Genomic DNA, 20,155 nt, shown 5'->3' on the forward strand with positions numbered 1-20,155 from the left:
GTGGTAAACAAGAGACCCTCAGAATGTTCTACATTAATTAATGGGGCAACTGGTCATTAACGTGGGAACATGATCTACGTATAGGATAAAGCCCGAGTACGAGGGCTCTTCTGATCTACGTAAAGGATAAGCCCGAGTACTAGGGCTCTTCTGGTAGTCCAACCCAACGATAAAATGTCGAGGCCGCAGGCCGAGACATTTTATCGTAGGGTTGGACTTTATATACCAGAAGAGCCCGAGTACGAGGTTTTATCCGACTTAAAAACTATCGCCCCTAACTGATATATTTTTGTTTTCAATGTGTTTATGTCAAACGTCCCCTTTGTCAATGTAACATGTTTAGGATATGAATTAAAACTTTTATTTGTGAAATAGCCTTCCAATGTAATGGAACATCCTATAAATGCCCTAGGGCACATTATATAAATGCCCTTGGGCACAGCAGATTTTGTGTTGCAGCTGGTTTCCGCTGTGTTACCAAATTTGAATATTAAAATGTACCAGATGTCTACAGAATATGACATGTTCACTTTGATTGGACAGTACTTTACTACGGCGCTGTCATTCGTTTCTGGAATTTGGTGACCAAGGCTTTACGAGTAAATAAAACACCCTGAATTGAGCACTCTGATTGGTCAATCAACAGTAGATAGTTTTTAAATAACATTAAACAGATCACATGAGTGTAGTGCGGCATAATTAATTTTAAACTAACAAACAGTCTGAGGGCAAATTTATAAACTAATGCAAATATCAGACCACATGAGTGCAAAGATCTAGAGTGGTAGAACGTTAAGACTGACATACTATGTGAAGCCACTATGCAAAAACTGACCCACACAAATATCAGACTGTTTGAGAGTAAGAGTGTGGTCCCGGGAGTGTGGTTGAGCATTTAGGAGACAGACTTTTAAGACATACTGTGACACATTCATGTGGAGGTATTGTAGTAACACATTTGCAAGGAAGAGTGATTTTGAGACTGTTTACTGATTAAAGGTATTCTGTCACCTGTTCCAATTTTGGCAGTTACCATGGAAAGAGAAAAGCTAACCAATATCATCAGATTTTAAGCGGGTGGCCGCTTTTTAAAAACAGCGCCCTCACATGGACATTTTGAATACCGAGGAACGCCCCTTTGACCATATTTGGACATATTTAGATTACAGGTGACTGTATACCTTTAAATGATATATAGAGTCTGAACTTGAAGTGACATAGCTGACGCACACAACTAGACCACATGAGTGTAGAGTGTGGGGAACATTTAATCAGAAAAGAAATTTGAAGTCTGACCACAAGGAGCTCAGGCTCGTTGTGTGTGTGTTTGTTTGTTTATGCACGTTGGTTTATTTGTTATGTATGATTGTTTCCGTATACTATAAAGAATCAATAAGTTGTATTTGTTTTCCTATTTGTCAATAAAGAATGTTCAATGTTATATATTATAGCCCAAACATGGGACTATGTGCCCAAGGGTAGGTGGCCATTTGTCCGGCGTAAGGAGGGCAAATGGTCTCCTGCCCCAGGGGTACATAGTCCCATGTTTGGGCTATAATATTTTTATTACATGCCTCTCTTTCTCAGTTTGCACCAAAAATATTTACGTTTATTGGTAAATTACAGTCAAATGCTTTAATTTTTTCATTTTAGACGAAAAACGGTTCAAATAGAATGATTTTCATCATCGAATGGCGCATTGATATATTTAAACTACCATTATGTGGTTTATCAATATTTTCTTGCGAAATTTTCCAAAAACCGGATTTTCTGTGCAAAACATGAAATTTCAAGACTTTTACATCCAAAAGTTTTCAAGTTAAAAATAGTTCCGGTTCACTTTCAGTCCAGTGATGACTATGCGGCCCGCGACGTCATCGGCGAGTTACCATTGAATCCTATGGAGCGCGCGACGTTCGATATACGAGGCATGTAATAATCTATAATATTGTATGCTTGTTTATTTATGTTTGTTTATGTTTATCTGTATGTTTGTTTATTATGTATTTGTATTCTTGTTTGTATGTTTTTTGTTTGTTCATTGTTCGTTTTTATGCTTGGTTTTTGTTTTTTCTGACTCCCTTGGGACGTAAATAAATATAAACAAACAAAACAAACAAAGCCGTTTTTTATTGACAAATAGGAACACAAATACAATTCCATATTGGTTCTTTATTAGATATGGATATATAATCATATGTAACAAATAAGCAAACAAACAAACAAGGAGCCTGAGCTCCCTGTGGTCAGACATAATGATCCACAAAAATATCAAATCCTTACATGTATGAGTGTAATGAGTGTGGTAGAACAGTTACAAATTGGGAGGTTGTAGATCCAGTAACAAGCGATTACAGCTAGTAACGAGCAGATCTGACCAATAACGAGCTAGAACTAGATGAAACGAGCCAATAATAAGCTCAAAAATGATCTGCTTATAAATTGAACTAATATTGCAGTTTCCACCAGTCCTTGAAATCATGCCCTCTATGACACATTTGGTATTAGCTGAAACCTCTGCTCTTACAGAATGAGCAATATTGAGCTAGAACTAGACAGAACGAACCATTAATTAAGCAATAATGCAATTGGCTGCCATATCGTCCATGATAAATGCCACTTTGTATGCTGCTGAACTATGACAGCTTCACTGCACCTGCTGGCTAAACACTTCACTGAATGAAATTTCTTTTCATTGCTATCTTCCCGCAAGGCAGCCCTGGGATAACATTCCCGTCTGTTACAATGAAAACAAAAAAGATGCTGGTACAGCCGTATTTGAATTGCATTATATAACTGGTATATAAAGGTAGAATGCGCCTCAGGGATGGCTATTTGGACTCTCAAACTTTTACAATTCTTTTCTGATCTACCACTAGTTGGGGTTCAATTTAAAGCTCTTTGCTATCTATCAATCAACACTTTATTATCGTATTTTGGTAAATATAACATGTCCGAAATACATTAACATTTGTTATGGCTTCTTATACGTCCAGACTTGTTGAAAGTGTTTGTAGATCATGCATATGTCCGAAGAACAAACATAATCTGTACAGTACAATAGTGCTGTTATTATATTAAGGGAAAATGTGCCTCGGGGACAGATATTCAGACTCTCAAACTTTTACAATTCTTTTCTGATCTACTACTTGTTGGGGTTCTTTGAAAGCTCTTTGCCATCTTAGTTTTTCGAAAATAGAAAATTTTACTTTTCTCCATAGAGTTAACACAGGGATGGTGGCCATTTTAATTTCAAATATTGAGAAATTTTTGATGAGTTACTTTTCGAGTACCAAAATGTTTCATTAGAAAAAGCAAAGGTTTTCATTAGAGTTTTATAAGCACAGAAATAGGCAGGGCAAGGCCCAGTGAGGAGATTAGGACTGGGGGATAGGATTTCCCTGTTGTATGATATCGGAAATATTTTAACCAATTTTGATGGTTTTTAGGGGCATTTTGAAAGACACAACTGCTGAAAAATGTTACTTTCAAAGATAACTGAGGCAAGAGCACTCGATAACAACAAACTACTGTTATTTTTCAATGGATCATGAGACTATAAGGGAAAATAAATTTTTGGATGGCAAGTAGCCGTTCTCACAATGTAATCTGTGAAAAATGTATTAATAGCTAAATATAAGGTGAATATCACAAATTGTGACAATTAGCCTACCTGTGACTTGCCACATTCAAATTGATTTTTAGTCGATACAAATACCAATGGAAAACATCTCAATGTATCCAAATGATCTAAACGCCCCTACAAAATAAGTTGTGGAATGGGCCAGCTGCCTGGTCTTTTTTGTTCTGCATCAAGTACTGAAATTTTCAAATCCAGACTTAACACCTACCTTTTTGAGAGCGTACCTATGTGACACTGTGTAAAGAGCCAGTGAACATTTTGATGGATAGCAGGCGCTATATAAATTTCTCATTGTATTGTATCATATAAGTCCCACCCGTCAAGTGCACCCGTCAAGACATCATCCTCCTTTGATCATATTTCAGTGAACCGAAAGTCAGATTATTCCATCCACAAGACTACCCAATGAAAATGTTAACCATTGCCACAAAGTTTGATAGTAAAAATATGTTTTTCGGTGTAATTTTTCACTAACATAGTCATAGAGGAAAAGAGACTAAAATCTGCTTGTTTCTGAAAGGTCATTTTGAGATTGTTTTATCTTGTGTAGCATAATCATGTTTCTGCATGCAAATTTGACCAATAATTCAAATGTAGGGGAACCTGTCTGATAAGCATTGACCTTAGTAAACCAAGGGTTGACCTAGACTTGGGTAATCTTATCTCAAAGCGTGTTTCCAAATGCCAATACAGCTCGCTGTGTTATGTAGAGAGTAACTATTTGTGACACATGTGTTGATGAAGGTGGAAATCTTTGATAGCTCATTTCAGGATGGCCTGACAAAAAATGGCGATAATAGCTGCAGAAATACACAATTGCAGATTTCATCAGAATTTGAACATATCACATTCAGATCATCCCTACGAACATGTCAACCAAAGCTATTAGACGATTACTTTTTTGAGAAACAAATCTTTGATCAAAAATGGCAAATTTGCCCCCCTAAAATACCAACTTGCAGATTTCCACGGAAAATGATGGACAATCAGCCTATTTGATAGCTCTGCGTTGCTGACAGCAGAGCTAAAAATGTGGATATTACGCCAATCAGAAATAAAACTTAATATTCAGTCCAAGCAAAGCGAAGATTATCATATGTAACAGCAGTGATTAGTTATTCATAATCAAGTTGGTGTAATTTGAGTCCCATTTTGCATTATCAGGTGAAACTAATCATTGGAAAGGTATAGCAAAACCAAATACATCCGGAGTTTAATGGCTCAAGATACTGCAACATCTGTGGTGCTTGTGCAGAACTTTTATATTATTGTAAGTTTCACCAGTTTAATACCATATAAACTTACACCACTAGTAATTTTTATACGACTTGCATGTAACTTCAATAACGGTCTGAGTAAAAACAAAAAAGCGACGACCTATATTTTTTATATAAAGTCCAGTGTATTTTATTGCTAAATTAAAAATAGGATCACTGTCTCTAATGTTGCATCTGAAATACTACTCAATTTATTAAAATACCAGGCAACTAAAATCTCTTCCACCAAATTTGTTTGCTCATCATGCCAAATTCACACATATGCATCTCTGGAATCACAGATAATGTCGATAGGACATGTCTGCCCATTAAACAGCCATACCTCTTTGAATAATACAAAATCCCATTCACAAAAGAAATGGTGATACCACTTAACACTTTGGGGAAGATAAGATATGTAATTAAAGAAACACAATGCAGTACCCTGAATCATTCATTGCATCATGGTATTTGCTGTATAAAAAGGAAAGAACCCTACTTTTTAATGTTTTAAAATTTTACTTTATTCTTTTTTGCTTGATTCAGCCATTAATATTACAAGCACTTCAAAAAAGGCAAAGTTTTTCTGCTATAGATACAGTTACATTCTACAAATTTGTGTAATGGTGTGATAGAGTAAGAGTGGTGATTTCTTGGAAAGTTATGAAATTTAGCCAAGTACCGTTACCCCACTGAGTATCTGCCTGCTTACATTTCATGTTACATTTCTTACAGAGCTAAAGTTGATAGAGTTCTGGGATTGAAGAATCATGCTTGTTCAATTTTTTCATACATGTATTCTGTACACTGTCATGTGACCATCATCATGTGACCATCATCATGAAGCAGAGCTACTTGCCATACAACCACACTGGGAAAAGAAAAATCAAGATAACGAAATGATATCTATCTGACACTAACATCAAAAGAGCCTTTGGAAATGATTTTGGAGAGATTCTAAGGAATCGCCTAAGTTGGCTTTTCCAATGCAGGAGTAGTTTTCAGTATGTGAATATTTATTGGCTCAAAGACGACAGTGGAAATTATGAAGATCACCTGTCATTTCATTTACTGCAATGGATCTGCAAAACCTGACTTAAAAAGTAATATACCTGTAAAAGAAGCATGATTTTGATAGCATGCTTCATTTTCTTCTGAATAAAACTTATGAATACTGGCTCCCAGACCCAAAAATGACAATTGACCACACATGCAAAAAATACTTAAAAAATTGTGGCCGCAATGTGGGTGACCTACAAGTAATAAATTCGTAAGTGATTTAATTGATGTACAATTGTACATACTGTCAAACCTGTGTATAGTGGTCACACAAGGGACTGTGTAAGAAAAAGTGGCCACTATGCACTATATGGAGGTGGCCTTTCCATGGACGTTAGGTGTGACATAACTCTAAGTGTGGGTGGTTTGCTTAGTAGTGAACATAGCAAAGATAACAGCAATAATGAGTTCAATATCATAAATCTCTTGAAAATCATTCTTTGTGCATTTAATGTCTGAAAGAATTGAATGCAGATATAAAATCAGAGAGCATTTTTTTTGAAGACTTCAAAGACAGATATGCTGACCATTATACACAGGTTATGTACCATATTGGGAGCAATTACGTGTGGCCACTGACCACATAAGAAAGTTGGCTGTTCTGTAGAGGGCCTTTAAAATGTGAAATGGTATGGAACCGCCACAAGGCGATCACGATCAGGAGGCGACCACTCTGTAAGGTGGCCACTAAGACAGGTCTGACTGAACATCAAACCAAGAATGAACAAGCTTAAGTACTCTTGTGAACTGAAGTCATGTTTGTGATTCAATGGAAGAATTTTGACACATTGATTTTAATACATTATGAGTAGAACGTACATCTGTGGTTAGTCAGAATCTCAGAATAAAGATAGCTGCCTAAGCTTGTCAATACCAAAATAAACTATCAAAAAAATGACATCACAAACATACATAAATGATGTTCATCTTCCTGGGAGACAAGCTATTAGTTTGACAAGAAAGTTTGTAGTCTCAAGGGAATGAACCTTGTATGTACGCCCTCAGATGACTGTCATACTGACAATTAAATAAAAATAATCGAAGGTAGAATATTTCTTTGAAAAGCAATTGCAAGTGATAGTAGTGTTAGCAATCTTGAAATTTTCTAGGCTCAAATGTCCTGTTTTTGTTTACAATAAATGGGAGACTTATGATTGGATTATCATTGGACAGAGTCCAAACTGAATATAGCATATGTTCTGCTGATTCTGTATGGCATTTTACTGTTTTGTTGACAAGAATACGGCAGCATAAGTATTTGGCAGTTGTCACAAAGTGGTTAAAAACATCCTACCCGCTGTGACTTCAATCACAGTTGGTCGGGAGATTTTTCACCATCTTGTGACAGCAATGTAAAACTGTATTGACACAACATCAGTCAAGTAAAACCTAGAAGATGTGTTTACTTGACATGGTCCTACCTCCAAGACCCCAAATCCGAAAAGGGCACTTCATCAAGCAAAGCCTTTCAGAATGACTACTGTATGAATAAGTCTGGGCTAAACAACGTTTAATAAAAAGTCTTTAAGCTGAAAATATTCAACAAAAATATATCTGTTACTCAATATCCATAAATCTCTATGCCTTATCCGTTTTGCTAGATTTTGGCTGTTCAGTTTTCAAAGTGTGATATGACATAGTATAAAGATCTTCTCACATTTCAAGGACAAGTGATGACTTCTTTAAGGAAAGATGCAAATGAGGGTAATGGAAACTGTGACAACTCGGTTAAAAAAACTATAGTACAGGATCAGAAAAACGGTAATCATGTCTTTGAGCTTTCAAAACTTTGACAATGGCGAGGTGTGCGAGCCACCATGATATGATCCCATATAAGCTACATGAACCGATGTTCAGCATCAATTTAGCACATTTAGCACCCTTGCTATTTAGCTGAATCGATAAAATCTTTTCAAGGCTTCCATTTTTGGTTTCTGTACAACTATCTTTCAATTGGAAAGTATTCTCAGAGACTTTGACACTTGGTTGTATAGCTGATCTGTACAAAAATGTTGCATTCAGCCATAAGCATAATGTTCCAGGGTGATGCATGTCCGTGTTCTTATGCATCCAAGTTACTCAGCAGAAATCATACAGCAAACCTACACCACCGTCATAATACCTCTGTATAAATATTTCAAGTCGAAAAAAAAAAATACCCCCTCAATTAAATTTCCCCTCGTTCAAAAGAATTCAAAATGTTTTGCAAAGACAAAAATTCGCATTTGTATCTTTACCTTAAACCTTTGAAGACAGAGAGCATTTTCAAGGTTAAAATCTATATTAATGTGCTTTTATAAATTTAGTCACATGTGAAAGATGGTCATATTCTTGATAAGGAATATCTGTTTACTCTCACTGAGCTTGTTTGAAACAAGCATCAAACTGCATATAGTTTATGAATTTTTTTTTACCCAACCGAAGTTTGAAAATTTACAATATCCCAAGCTTCCTAGCGGCGGAAGTCACGACACAAACAGTTACTTTACATTATACGGTACATCCATGAAACACTGCAAAATTATATATGATACAACAGTTTATTCTGTAAGTATTTTGTTTGGATCAATTGTGATAGTTTTTGCATAAAAACGAGTGTTATTGTCATGTAATGGTTAATGTGACTTTTGTAAGATTAAATGTATAATTTCACTTTTTTGGTTTCAACTTTGGTTGTTGTTTGAATACTGCTTCAAACCTCGTCATTAATTACATTTCAAATTATTACAACACTGGGAAGAAATAAGCATTTCAAAGCATATCCTTCTGAACTGTTAAACTGTTTTACGTAAAATTTAAAAAAAAACAACAGAACAGAATTGAAACATCTGTCTAGGGAGTAAAAACATTTTGACTTGTTTAATGTGGAATGCATATAAGTTTTGAAGTACAGCATGTAAAGTGCAAATCCATGTGATCACCACATGACATAACATGCTAATCACATGCTATCCACATGGCAAATTTTTACCGCATACACAAAAACAAATTGTTTAAACAACCCACAGATCTCCTAGAGTATTCGGCTGTTTGGCTTGGTGACTGAAATTCTTTTTTTGCTTTGTGACAATACAAAGTTGGATACAAAAAGCCTGATACTTTGGATAGTTTCATGAAGGATAGTTAAACTGAACAGAGGAAACAATATAAAATTGCATGAACAACACTGTTTTGAAACCTCCATGTCTTGTATTTTTAACTCTGTTTAATCTATCTGCTGAAAAATCATTCAAGACTCTTCGATATCCACCAAATTCAAAATATGGTACCAGGTTTCACTTACATTCTGTTTGTCCTGCTTGAACTTCATCTTGCCTAATTCACATGGATAAATTAACCTTTGACCCGGGTATGAAACTATTCGGCCAAATTGGATGAGCTCTTAGGGATACTGCCGGGTAATTAATGAGTCTGGTGTATGCGGTAAAATTGCCGCTACTGTAATCACATGGTATGTTATGTGTCAACCAAATGATTCATTTGTTATTGAGATTTCACAGTTTTGTTTGTTTGTATTTGTCATTTGCTTATTGGGCCTAATTTTATTGTTATCATTATTTTGTTAAAGTATTTGCCTTTTTCTTTCACCAAAGAATTTGGTATGATGAATGATTTGGAGATCACCTGATACAAAGGGGTGTATTTGGTCCCTATCTAAATTTCTCAACATTAATAGACATTGTATCATATAATTTAATACCTCCCAGATTATGTACATCCTGTCTATCCTGGGAGGCCCTCTACAGTCTGACTACGGCAGTTCTTTTGTTTTTATGCAAACAAGAATATAAAAACAAAGTAAACTATATGTTTGTAAATAATGACTCAAGTCCTCCAGGTGAATCATCTTAAGAAAGGCTCATAGAGATCTTAGAGGTATTTCAGAAGCAGCCATTGCCATGTTAACATGAATGATTTTGAAAGTGGTCTTAAAATTCTCTGTCCCATCCAGTATGATCATCAGGAGGTGGGGGTTCATCATCTTCGGGATAGTCGTCAAAGTTTGCTGTGTCAGTTGGTGAACGAACCTAAATAAAACAAAAACAAAACAAAACAAAATAAATAAAAAGTAAAGATGACCAATGTTTAATATGATACTTTATAAATTTGCATCTTTATGTGTCCCAGTGTGTTTTAGTTATTGCTCATGCATGTGAGCTGTGAAGAGCACATGTGCTGTGAACTGGTGAAAATCTCATGCTATACTGTCGCAGGGTGTGGTTTATTTTTTAAATATTTAGCTTGTCAATACAATCATTGAATGTCTGTCTATATGTGTATGTAAAATACACTGTTATTGTTTAAATTTGAATTCTAGTTCAGGCCAAAATTCATGTTTCTATTATAACAATGCAGTCGGAGTTGGCAAGCTGAATATTATGTATGTCAACATAATTCAGGAAGTAGAATGGTAAACTGTAGTTGGCATTAAAAACAAAACTTTTGAAAAAATCATCAAAAGTTACATCTACTGGCCCTTTAACTTGATAATGCTGTATGAACTTGCAGATGAATTCCAACTTATTGCTATGGAGCCAATCTTTCTGATGTATTTCATCGCTGCAAATGTCTTTGTCACAGCTAATATCATTTGTGAGAAAAAGCACAAACTTACACTAGGTATAATTGGTGGTGTCACAGTTTTCTTGCGAAGTCCATCCCAGTTGAAGCCTTCAAACCACCTGTATATGGAAACCAAACATGAGTTCGTTAGTAAAATTCACACAAGCTATAATGAAATTAGACATTCCTCTAATTGGCAGTATTGAGAAAATGGTAACAATGCTTTTGTTTTGATTTGTAGTGTTGTATCGCCATGTTACCACTTTGAAAATGATTTGTATCAAGTTGCAGAATTGGAAGTCTTAGTTTCCTATATTTGTCTGGTACTACAAAAATCAAAGCGCCCTCAGTGGTAAAACTTGGGATTTTGTGTTCCCAGCTAGTGTAGCCAAGCTTGTACCACAGGGACGCGTTATCTTTCGAATGACGAATGTTGGTACTATGAGTACCCATTTTCGAACATTATGACTCGATCTTTTACAACATTTGTTTTCCGTGTTTGCTTGTTCACAATAACATATCAATTATTAATGAATATTTATATTTCCGTCTGATTGTAAAAATAGTATTTTCAAGATTAAGCGCTTTGCCACTGTTCTTATATAAAACACCAAGGGTGGACACAAACCGGACACCTGAAAGAAAACTGCTCTGTACGTCAATCATTTCAAACGGAAACTGTCATTGGACAGGTGGTGCGTGGTTCATCGGAACGCGTACGGTCTGTACGTTACCACGTACGACTCGCGCTCGAACCCTAGTAAAAATCACTGAAATATGAAAAAAAATGACCAAAAGATATTCCACACTTCGCATATTGTTAGACAGGCACTAGGTTTAATTAGTTGTACGCATATGTCTTACTTTAATGCCATGAAACAGTCGAAAACTGTGCGAGATCCACACTTCCGGGTTGAAACACTGGGACGTCGTTTGCAATGTTTGTATTTGCACATACTTACGTCATAGGAAAGCCGGCACTTCATAGCCAATCAGCACTCGAGAAATCTATTGCGACATCGCGACCTGTAATTTGCATACAGAGCAGTTTTCCCTTCGTTCAAGAAGCGAAATTACACTCCGTTTCAAATGACAAACGCACTATTTGGTAATGTTACCGGAAAATTATTTATTTGACGTAAGAAATGGCCATAACTATTGGTTCTGTTGGCATATAAGCCGTTACAATGTAGATTTTCCCAAACGGTCTAGTTCGGTGTCCACCCTTGGATTTCTTATGAGTAAGAGTGTGTGTACAACTATTCATAGTACCCAAATTTGCAAGAGGGTGCAGCGTGCGCATGACACAGCTGGGAATATAACGCGTCCCTGTGGCTTGTACTGTTATATCGAGATTTTCAAGGGAATAGAGTTAAGCTAAGTTCAAATACGTCATATTGTGAAATGCAGGGTAGGCAGATATACAACAAGTAAAAGATATGAAAATCATATGGTTGAAGATTTCATTACTCTAAAACAACTGTTTCATGGTTAAGCAATAAACCACACCAAGCAATGGGTATACTGAGAGGTATACTGTCAACTATGGTACCAGTATATAGAAAAAGAGATTTGTCTGTAGCTGAGAGCTCATTCTTGTTTCAATTGTGCTACATCGTAAATGTAACACTATTATTTTCACATCTCGACCAATCAGACAGCTGCATTTGTTCCATCAGTATACTGTCAAAATACAGCGATGAATTCTGAAGGTTAAGCTAACAAGAAAAAGAAAGTTTACTGCACCAGGATGTCTGTTAACAAATTTTGTAAATTAATATTTTCTACTAATATTTTTGCATACTTGTGTTTTTGTATATCTTTGATGCCGTTCTTTTGATATCCTAATCTTTCAGTGGGATTGTCTTTGCACAATCTTTTGATCATGTTGATGGCATTTCTGGTCATCTTCCTAGGAAATTCAACCATGTCCATTCCCTTCAGAATGAGATTGTAAGTCTTCATGGGATCAGCACCTGAGAATGGTGGGCTGAAATCAAAATCAAAATCACAATTATAACAACCATTAAATACAGTCATCTTTGTTTAAAATATGAAATGACTGCAGTTTTGGATCGTATCTTTTCACAATCTTTGAATGCCTGGTGCAATATTCTGACAGTTATTGTAAACTGACTAATTAATCACAAGGTCCTTCGTACTGAGAGTTATTTGACTTTAGAATTCCTATCATGAAAGTACACAAGTTGTATGATTCACATGTGTATGGAAGAATTCAATGCATGAAGCCGTATCATATTTAAAATATTCAAATTATAATCATGAATAACAGACAAACCAGTTCAACTGATTTACAATTTTGTCAAACCTTACCTTCCTGTAAGCAGTTCATACATAAGAATGCCTAGCGACCAGTAGTCTGCTGAAAGGTCGTGACCTTTGTTGAGGATGATCTCTGGGGCAACATACTCTGGAGTGCCACAGAAGGTCCACGTCTTGCGACCAAAACCTATCTTCTTTGCGAAACCGAAATCAACCTGAAAGGCAATTTATTTCAACAATTACAGTCACATAGGTTCTGACATATTTACATTCAACTGATGATTTTTCAGAAATGTGTTCATCTTATTATCATCCTGAGGTGAGTGTATGACAATTAAAACTCCTTTAATCTGTTCAACCCCAATTCCCTATAAACAGGTCCACTCACACACACACGGTTGATAATTTTTAAAATGAGAATTACAGTAATCCCTTGCTCTAACGACCACCAGTACTACGAATTATCGGTTATAACGTACGTACAATGTGTCCCCTGGCTAGTCTGGATTTGAATTCCCTCATTTGAACGAACACCTCACTTTTAATGAACATTTTCTCTGTCCCCAAGTATGGTCGTTAGAAGGGGGTTTACTGTATTACACTAGGTTTGGGTCAAATCATGGTGTTGAAAAGATTAAACTGTAGATCAAACAACAATAAATCTACATTTCTGACAAAAGCATATTCAGTGATGTGACAATCACTGGACCACTGAGATAAAAAAAAATTTAAATGTTAATATAAGAATGGCGTTTGTATAAATACATACTAATTTGGCATAACCACGATTGTCTAACAGGATGTTCTCAGGTTTGAGATCTCTGTAGACTATTCCTTTACTATGGAGGTAGGAGAGAGCTTCTAAACAGCATGCAGTGTAAAATCTGGTAGTGTTGTCGTCAAATGATCCTCTGTCTCGAAGAATTGTCCACAATTCACCACCAAGGCACACTTCTAGAAGCATGTACAAGTATTTACTATCTTTGAATGTTCTGTAACACCTGAAAAAAACAAAATACAGACGTTTGTCGTCAGTGTTCTGCAAAGTTGAAAGAAATGTGTCTATGTCCAGTGTCTTCAACCAATAGTGTCTTTTCTTAGTAAAACTAGGAAGTACACTTGGATCATGCAAAACCACATTACACTTCAACATGATCCTAGGGGGTATGTCTCTACTTAATTACATAAGGCTCCCTAACACAAGCAGATCAGGAAAATGCTAATTGGATGTTCCCAGTTCTTAACTTATAAAATCCCAGGTGCTTTACTTATTAGCATATGAATATGAATTGATAGGCATTGAATAATGTAAATTTCACACATAGATAATGAATAACATCAAAACTTGTGAACCTGCAGTCAACATTTGTTACAGAGATTTAATAATGTGATTTTCTTTCTCTTTCTAAAATTTCAAGTGGAGGTTCACAGGAGAACAAAATAGTGAAGCTATTCAAGTTTTCCACTGTTAAATTTTTGATCACACATTATCCTGACTTACCTAACTATGAAATCACATCTAGCCTCTGACATAATTCGTTTTTCTGACATAATATGTTCTTGTTGCCTTGTTTCTACAATGTGTTTCTTCTTCAGCTGCTTCAGTGCAAATGTCCTGACATTGTCACCTCGAATATTGACCTGGAATGAGACAATCGAAATTAATGACTGGTCAGCTGCTTCAGTGCAAATGTCCTAATATTGTCACCTCGAATATCAACCTAGAATGAGACAACCAAAGTCAATGACTCCTCCATGGCATTGAATAGACATCTCATTACATTTGTATACTACAGCATATTTACAAGCCACGGGTTTATTTTTTCAGTGTATAATAACTGCATGACCCAACTTCAGCAAAGTTCAAAGGTCAAAGTTCATGATATATTTGATATTTATAGCTGTCAAAGTTGATATTCATAGAAGTCAAAGAAAATGGTATTGTTGTTGTTCCCAACAACTAAACATATTACGAGTGATGATTTACTTACTAGTTCAACTCTGCCAAAGCCACCGACACCTAATGTTGCAACTATCTTCAAATCAGACACTTTTATGTCTGCAAATTCTGAATCAACACTGGAAGAAATATGAAAAAAAGATATCTTATTTATACCGGTATATTTTAATACAAAAGCCTTCATGAACGGAATACTTTGCAAAGTTATTGAACAATCATATATTACATATGATTTTTGGAAAACTTTCACTGCAATTAGAGCCAAAGTAAGATTATCTGCTGACAATATTTAACTCTTTTAGGGCTGACTTTCTGGTAACTTACCTGAGCTACCCCTATATATAGTATTTTTGTTCCATTTTCTTGTACTTTTTAGGTCTTAATTTCACTTTTAAGGACTTTTCCTGGGTTTTTCAGGAGGCCTCAAACATAAGGACCATGAAGATTGTTGTTCTTATTTTACAGATTTGTGGGCAAAAAACTTACGCATTTCTAATATTGTCCCTGTCTGCATCTCCTTTGGCACTTAGGCCATCCACTGTACTGGCAACTTGGAGGAAAGATCTGTAAAAAGGAAAATAGAAAAGTTAGCCTGTGTTGAAGCCTCATCAATTCTATATGGAAACCAACAGACCTGGCTGCTTGTATTATCCAAAGTGACTTGAAGCCTTGTGTAATTGCCAATCAACACAACAATTTTACCATTTTGAGTTTCTCATTCCATTTCTTTGATCTTATTAAAAATAGGAGTGACAAAATTGCATTTTTTACAAAGTTTTTCAGTTATCAAGGTTTCATAAAAGCAGTTATTTATGTTATTATGAAAATTTAAAATATAGTCATTGGTCAGTTATCAAATGTCTGCTCAAACCTGGCCTGTAGGCCTAACCATGCATACCATATTTCCAGTATGCAGTCTGTAACATATGTTTGTGTCTGTATTTCCATACTTAGCATTTGTACCTCCCTTCTTCATTCATTCATTGTCATCACACCAGCTTGGTATGCCAATTCACTTATCAAGATATCTCAAGCAAATATTTTGACTAAATTTCAAAATCTACGGTTATACTGATTGTATTGTAATTCAATTCAGGCTGTACTCATAATTTTCATATCACTCTGATAACTGATACTGTCATGTAGGTTTGAAGCCTATTCCCATATCCTAGCGGGATTCATTGATACATGAAATACCGTGGTAACATATGTTGGTTCTTAACTTTTAGCATGTGACGCACAGAATAATACAGACATATGGACTAACAATGGTATGCCATTTTCTAAAAAAACTTTTGTGCATGGAAGCAAAAGCTACATTGTTACTTATTTCAAACGTCTTTTGTACATCCAGGTAATAAAGGGGGATTACACATATTCTTGTGGGCGTATTTATTATGTGTATTGCCATTGACTCGGACATAGTAATACAACTTGGATGCATCTGTATTTGTTCTCGGCTATGTACTATCAAGTGCGTGGAAAATATTCCAGACTTTGGAGAGAATTGTCACCATTCCATGTCGTGCTGTGCTGATGTTGAAAGTCTCAATTCTTTTTCATAGTTGCCATGGCAAAGTGACTTATTTTACTAGCAACTCTAAACCAGTTACCATGCAAACATAACAAAAACTGTTCCTCTTATGTGTATCAGTAAGTTGTTGTCAAGGTGACAGATGCAAAGTTTTTTTAATGAGTGATATTGTTCTTGACGTGTCATGGATACCAGGTAGATATACTCACTCTCTATCTATAAGAAGACAACTGACACCGCCTTTGTCACTTGCTATAACACTGGCTTGGCGTATATCTTCACTGTGAAAGAAAAAACAATATCAAAATGAAAATTACTACATTTAAAGGTTGTGTGGTGAAAATGATGTACAAGTAGTGTTGTAATTGTAGTCCAAAGATTCAGCAATGATGTGACTTACATTAAGTTATAAAGGGGCACTATCTATGAATTTGTTTGTTTGATCTCTGTATACTCCAAGTAATTAAAACGAAATGAAAAATTTGTTCACTGACTTTAACTACCAGTGAGGTCTATGACACCATGCTGACTACTGATTCGAACTGCAGGTTAGGGTTAGGGATTGTGAACAAGTTGTCAATATTAATCTTGTTCAGTAATAACATTGACTAACCATATTGCTATCTGGCATGACAGAAATGTATCATGTAAAAGAAACATACACAGAAAATGTCCTTGTTGATAGGACTGTAATGTCATTGTAGAACTGTGATGTCATTGTTAATAGAACTTTGATGTAATTGTTAATAGAACTGTGATGTCATTGTTGATAGGACTATGATGACATTGTTGACCGGACTATGATGACATTGTTGATAGGACTATGATGTCATTGTTGACAGGACTATGATGACATTGTTGACAAGACTGTGATGTCATTGTTGACAGGACTATGATGTCATTGTTGACAAGACTGTGATGTCATTGTTGTTAGGACTATGATGACATTGTTGATAGGACTATGATGACATTGTTGATAGGACTATGATGACATTGTTGATAGGACTATGATGTCATTGTTGATAAGACTATGATGTCATTGTTGATAGGACTATGATGACATTGTTGACAGGACTGTGATGACATTGTTGACAGGACTATGATGACATTGTTGACAAGACTGTGATGTCATTATTGATAGGACTATGATGTCATTGTTGATAGGACTATGATGACATTGTTGACAGGACTATGATGACATTGTTGACAAGACTGTGATGTCATTATTGATAGGACTATGATGTCATTGTTGTTAGGACTATGATGACATTGTTGTTAGGACTATGATGACATTGTTGTTAGGACTATGATGACATTGTTGTTAGGACTATGATGACATTGTTGTTAGGACTATGATGACATTGTTGTTAGGACTATGATGACATTGTTGTTAAGACTATGACATTGTTGATAGGACTTTGATGACATTGTTGATAGGACTCTGATATTTTTTGGCCAAATGAATACAACAGGCTTGGACCGTGTCAATGAAAAAGAAATTATTTAAAAAATATTTAATGATTAAAGACAAAACAAAAATAACAAGAAAGGAGTTTAAAACGATGCCAAAATAACAAAAGGAAAAGATTATGTCAGTTTAATTAAAGGAAACCTTCTTTAAAAAGATGCAATAAGTAACCCAGTACATGTACTTTCTGAAGTAGCAAATATGACGAGGTATTTTTGCCATTGATATATACACGCGGATAAAACCGGAATAAGATGTTCTTATCATCTTGCTGGGGAGATCTGCATATTTTTTATTACAAATATCCTTCATCTTACTCATGATCTTTTATAAAATGTCTTTCGACAAATGATCACAAATGAGATGTCAAAGAGGCCAGTGAACAATTTGCGACATCAAAATAGATATTGAATGGTATGAGATTGCTCATGCTTGGTGACAAATCAAGTCGGCATACAATGTGTTCTGATTACACCACATCCTATCTATGAATTGGAGATCATTAGATGGAAGAACTTCGTGTCACTTGGGCTCATAGAGGGCGCTGTCAATAAAGAAGAAAATTTATACGATTACTGCAAAACGTTTAGGGTTACCTGATATTTTCCAATTTATCATAAATCAAAGAAAAATCTGAGTGCTTTGAAGTGAAGTTTGAATTCATGCTTTAATGGTAATTCTAGCTTTTCAATCATCGTTAATCAAACATCCATGAAACTTGGTAGATAATTTCGTTCGACGCGAAATCTTTTCTTTGCGATGCTTATTGAACAGAGCTATTACACATAGGCTGTTTGTGCACGGTGTCCGTGCAGATGTTGAAGTAAGCTTATCATTGATGACTGTCAATTTTCGGCAAAAATGGTACTTAAATTGAAAATTTGTCCTCTTGTTGAAAATTATTATTATTATCTTGATAATCACAACCTTTATCTTAATTTGTATAGCAGCTGGGTTTTACTGGCATCGATTGATTTTCAACATGGTCTGACTAGATCAAAAATCATAGCTGCTTTATCATCCCATAATATGGTGTTGGATTTACATTTCATACAAATAAAATCTGTAGCATTGTGGAGCAGCCTGGAGTTAAGATTTTTCACCACCATTACTCTAATTTACTGACTCAGCTGTTTGAAATTGATGATGAACATAAACCTTTATGTTACCAATAAATGACAAAATCATTCAGAAAATCTGGAGGACTTTACAACATTATGACAATGGCTTTTCACTGTTTAAAACCAAACAATTATTTTCTGGGTGATTTATATAGACCTGTGGGTACATCAACTTAATTGAAAGGTCATAGAAAACTCTGATTCCATTGCTTAGTGACAGCAATTCACACAGACATCTGCACGTCAAGAAAAATTGGTATGGTCCAATTGAATGTGAGAGTAAATGGGGAAGGCTTTGAGATTAATTCTCTTTCTCCCAAGTGGTATTTATTTCTATGGTTTATCCACAGAGCCTGGTAGAAAGAGGATTAAACTAGCTTTCACCACCATGGTTCAACCCAAACCCATTGTTATCAATGGTAATCTTGGACCTGTATACAGGGAACTGGGGGTGAAAGGGTTAAACTATATATTACAATGGTTCTAAGAAAAACAAGTCATCGTTGATGACACAGTCCCCACCTGTTAATGGGTACTTTGATTACATGTCCTCAGAGAGGATAGAGTCCTCTTCATTAATTAGGTCAGTGATAAATACTTTGATACAGATGGCACTCAATGGCCAAGAATGAGTTCCATGGTGATGAAAACATAAAACCGAAGTAGGCCACCATCCTAAAGTTCATAAAATGAGTCTACTAGGAATTAATCAACAGGATGTTGCAAAACATTTTTGCATACAATCCTAACACTTAACAGATTATCACTTGTACCGTATTTCATAAAGTTTGATGCAGTATTTACAACACTATGAGATCAACATCTGTATCAAGTTTCATCACATTAACGTTGTATTAATTTGTGGCTATATCACCCTAATTAGGAAAGTTCATTACCTATGCAATTACAAATTAATTAAAATGACACTGATAAATGTCTTTTTCAATGTTAAAGCAATGTGAGCTTAACATCTGTACAGTTTTATGAATTTGATGCAGTATTTCTTGACATATCAGCCTATTTACGAAACTTCAATAATTGACATGTTACTGCTACATGACGTGAAACAAATTGAGGAGCATATGTATGAAATAGGTCAATGTCCTTGTACCAACTTTGAATGATACTGGTTGCAATATGTCTGAGTTATGGCTCTGTACATAAGAAAATTGTAACAAATTCACCGCCATGCAGCGATATTTGATCTTACTGTTTAAAAAATCAACAAGTATATGTACGACATAAGTCAATGTACATGTACCAACTTT

The 20,155-nt window shown here is 35.4% G+C and overlaps 2 protein-coding genes across 9 annotated transcripts in view; one reads left to right on the plus strand and one right to left on the minus strand.

Annotated features, from left to right (window-relative positions):
* LOC139122652 (annexin-B12-like) overlaps window positions 1-20,155 on the plus strand; it is a 365,245-nt gene that overhangs the window by 65,890 nt on the left and 279,200 nt on the right. The gene's annotated exons all lie outside the window — the stretch shown is intronic.
* Window positions 5,024-20,155, minus strand: part of LOC139122648 (cGMP-dependent protein kinase 1-like) — a 194,028-nt gene continuing 178,896 nt past the window's right edge. For all 6 annotated transcript variants that reach the window (XM_070688236.1, XM_070688235.1, XM_070688234.1 and 3 more), the window contains 9 exons: window positions 16,508-16,579; window positions 15,251-15,328; window positions 14,796-14,883; window positions 14,306-14,445; window positions 13,574-13,805; window positions 12,856-13,019; window positions 12,326-12,511; window positions 10,574-10,640; window positions 5,024-9,986 (listed from right to left, as the gene is read on the minus strand). In XM_070688236.1, coding sequence (XP_070544337.1) covers window positions 9,888-9,986; window positions 10,574-10,640; window positions 12,326-12,511; window positions 12,856-13,019; window positions 13,574-13,805; window positions 14,306-14,445; window positions 14,796-14,883; window positions 15,251-15,328; window positions 16,508-16,579 — 1,126 coding nt within the window. In that variant the 3' untranslated portion in view covers window positions 5,024-9,887. The remainder of the gene's footprint in view (window positions 9,987-10,573; window positions 10,641-12,325; window positions 12,512-12,855; window positions 13,020-13,573; window positions 13,806-14,305; window positions 14,446-14,795; window positions 14,884-15,250; window positions 15,329-16,507; window positions 16,580-20,155) is intronic.

The sequence above is a fragment of the Ptychodera flava genome, chromosome 22 (assembly GCF_041260155.1).
Source record: "Ptychodera flava strain L36383 chromosome 22, AS_Pfla_20210202, whole genome shotgun sequence".
Lineage (NCBI taxonomy): Eukaryota > Metazoa > Hemichordata > Enteropneusta > Ptychoderidae > Ptychodera > Ptychodera flava.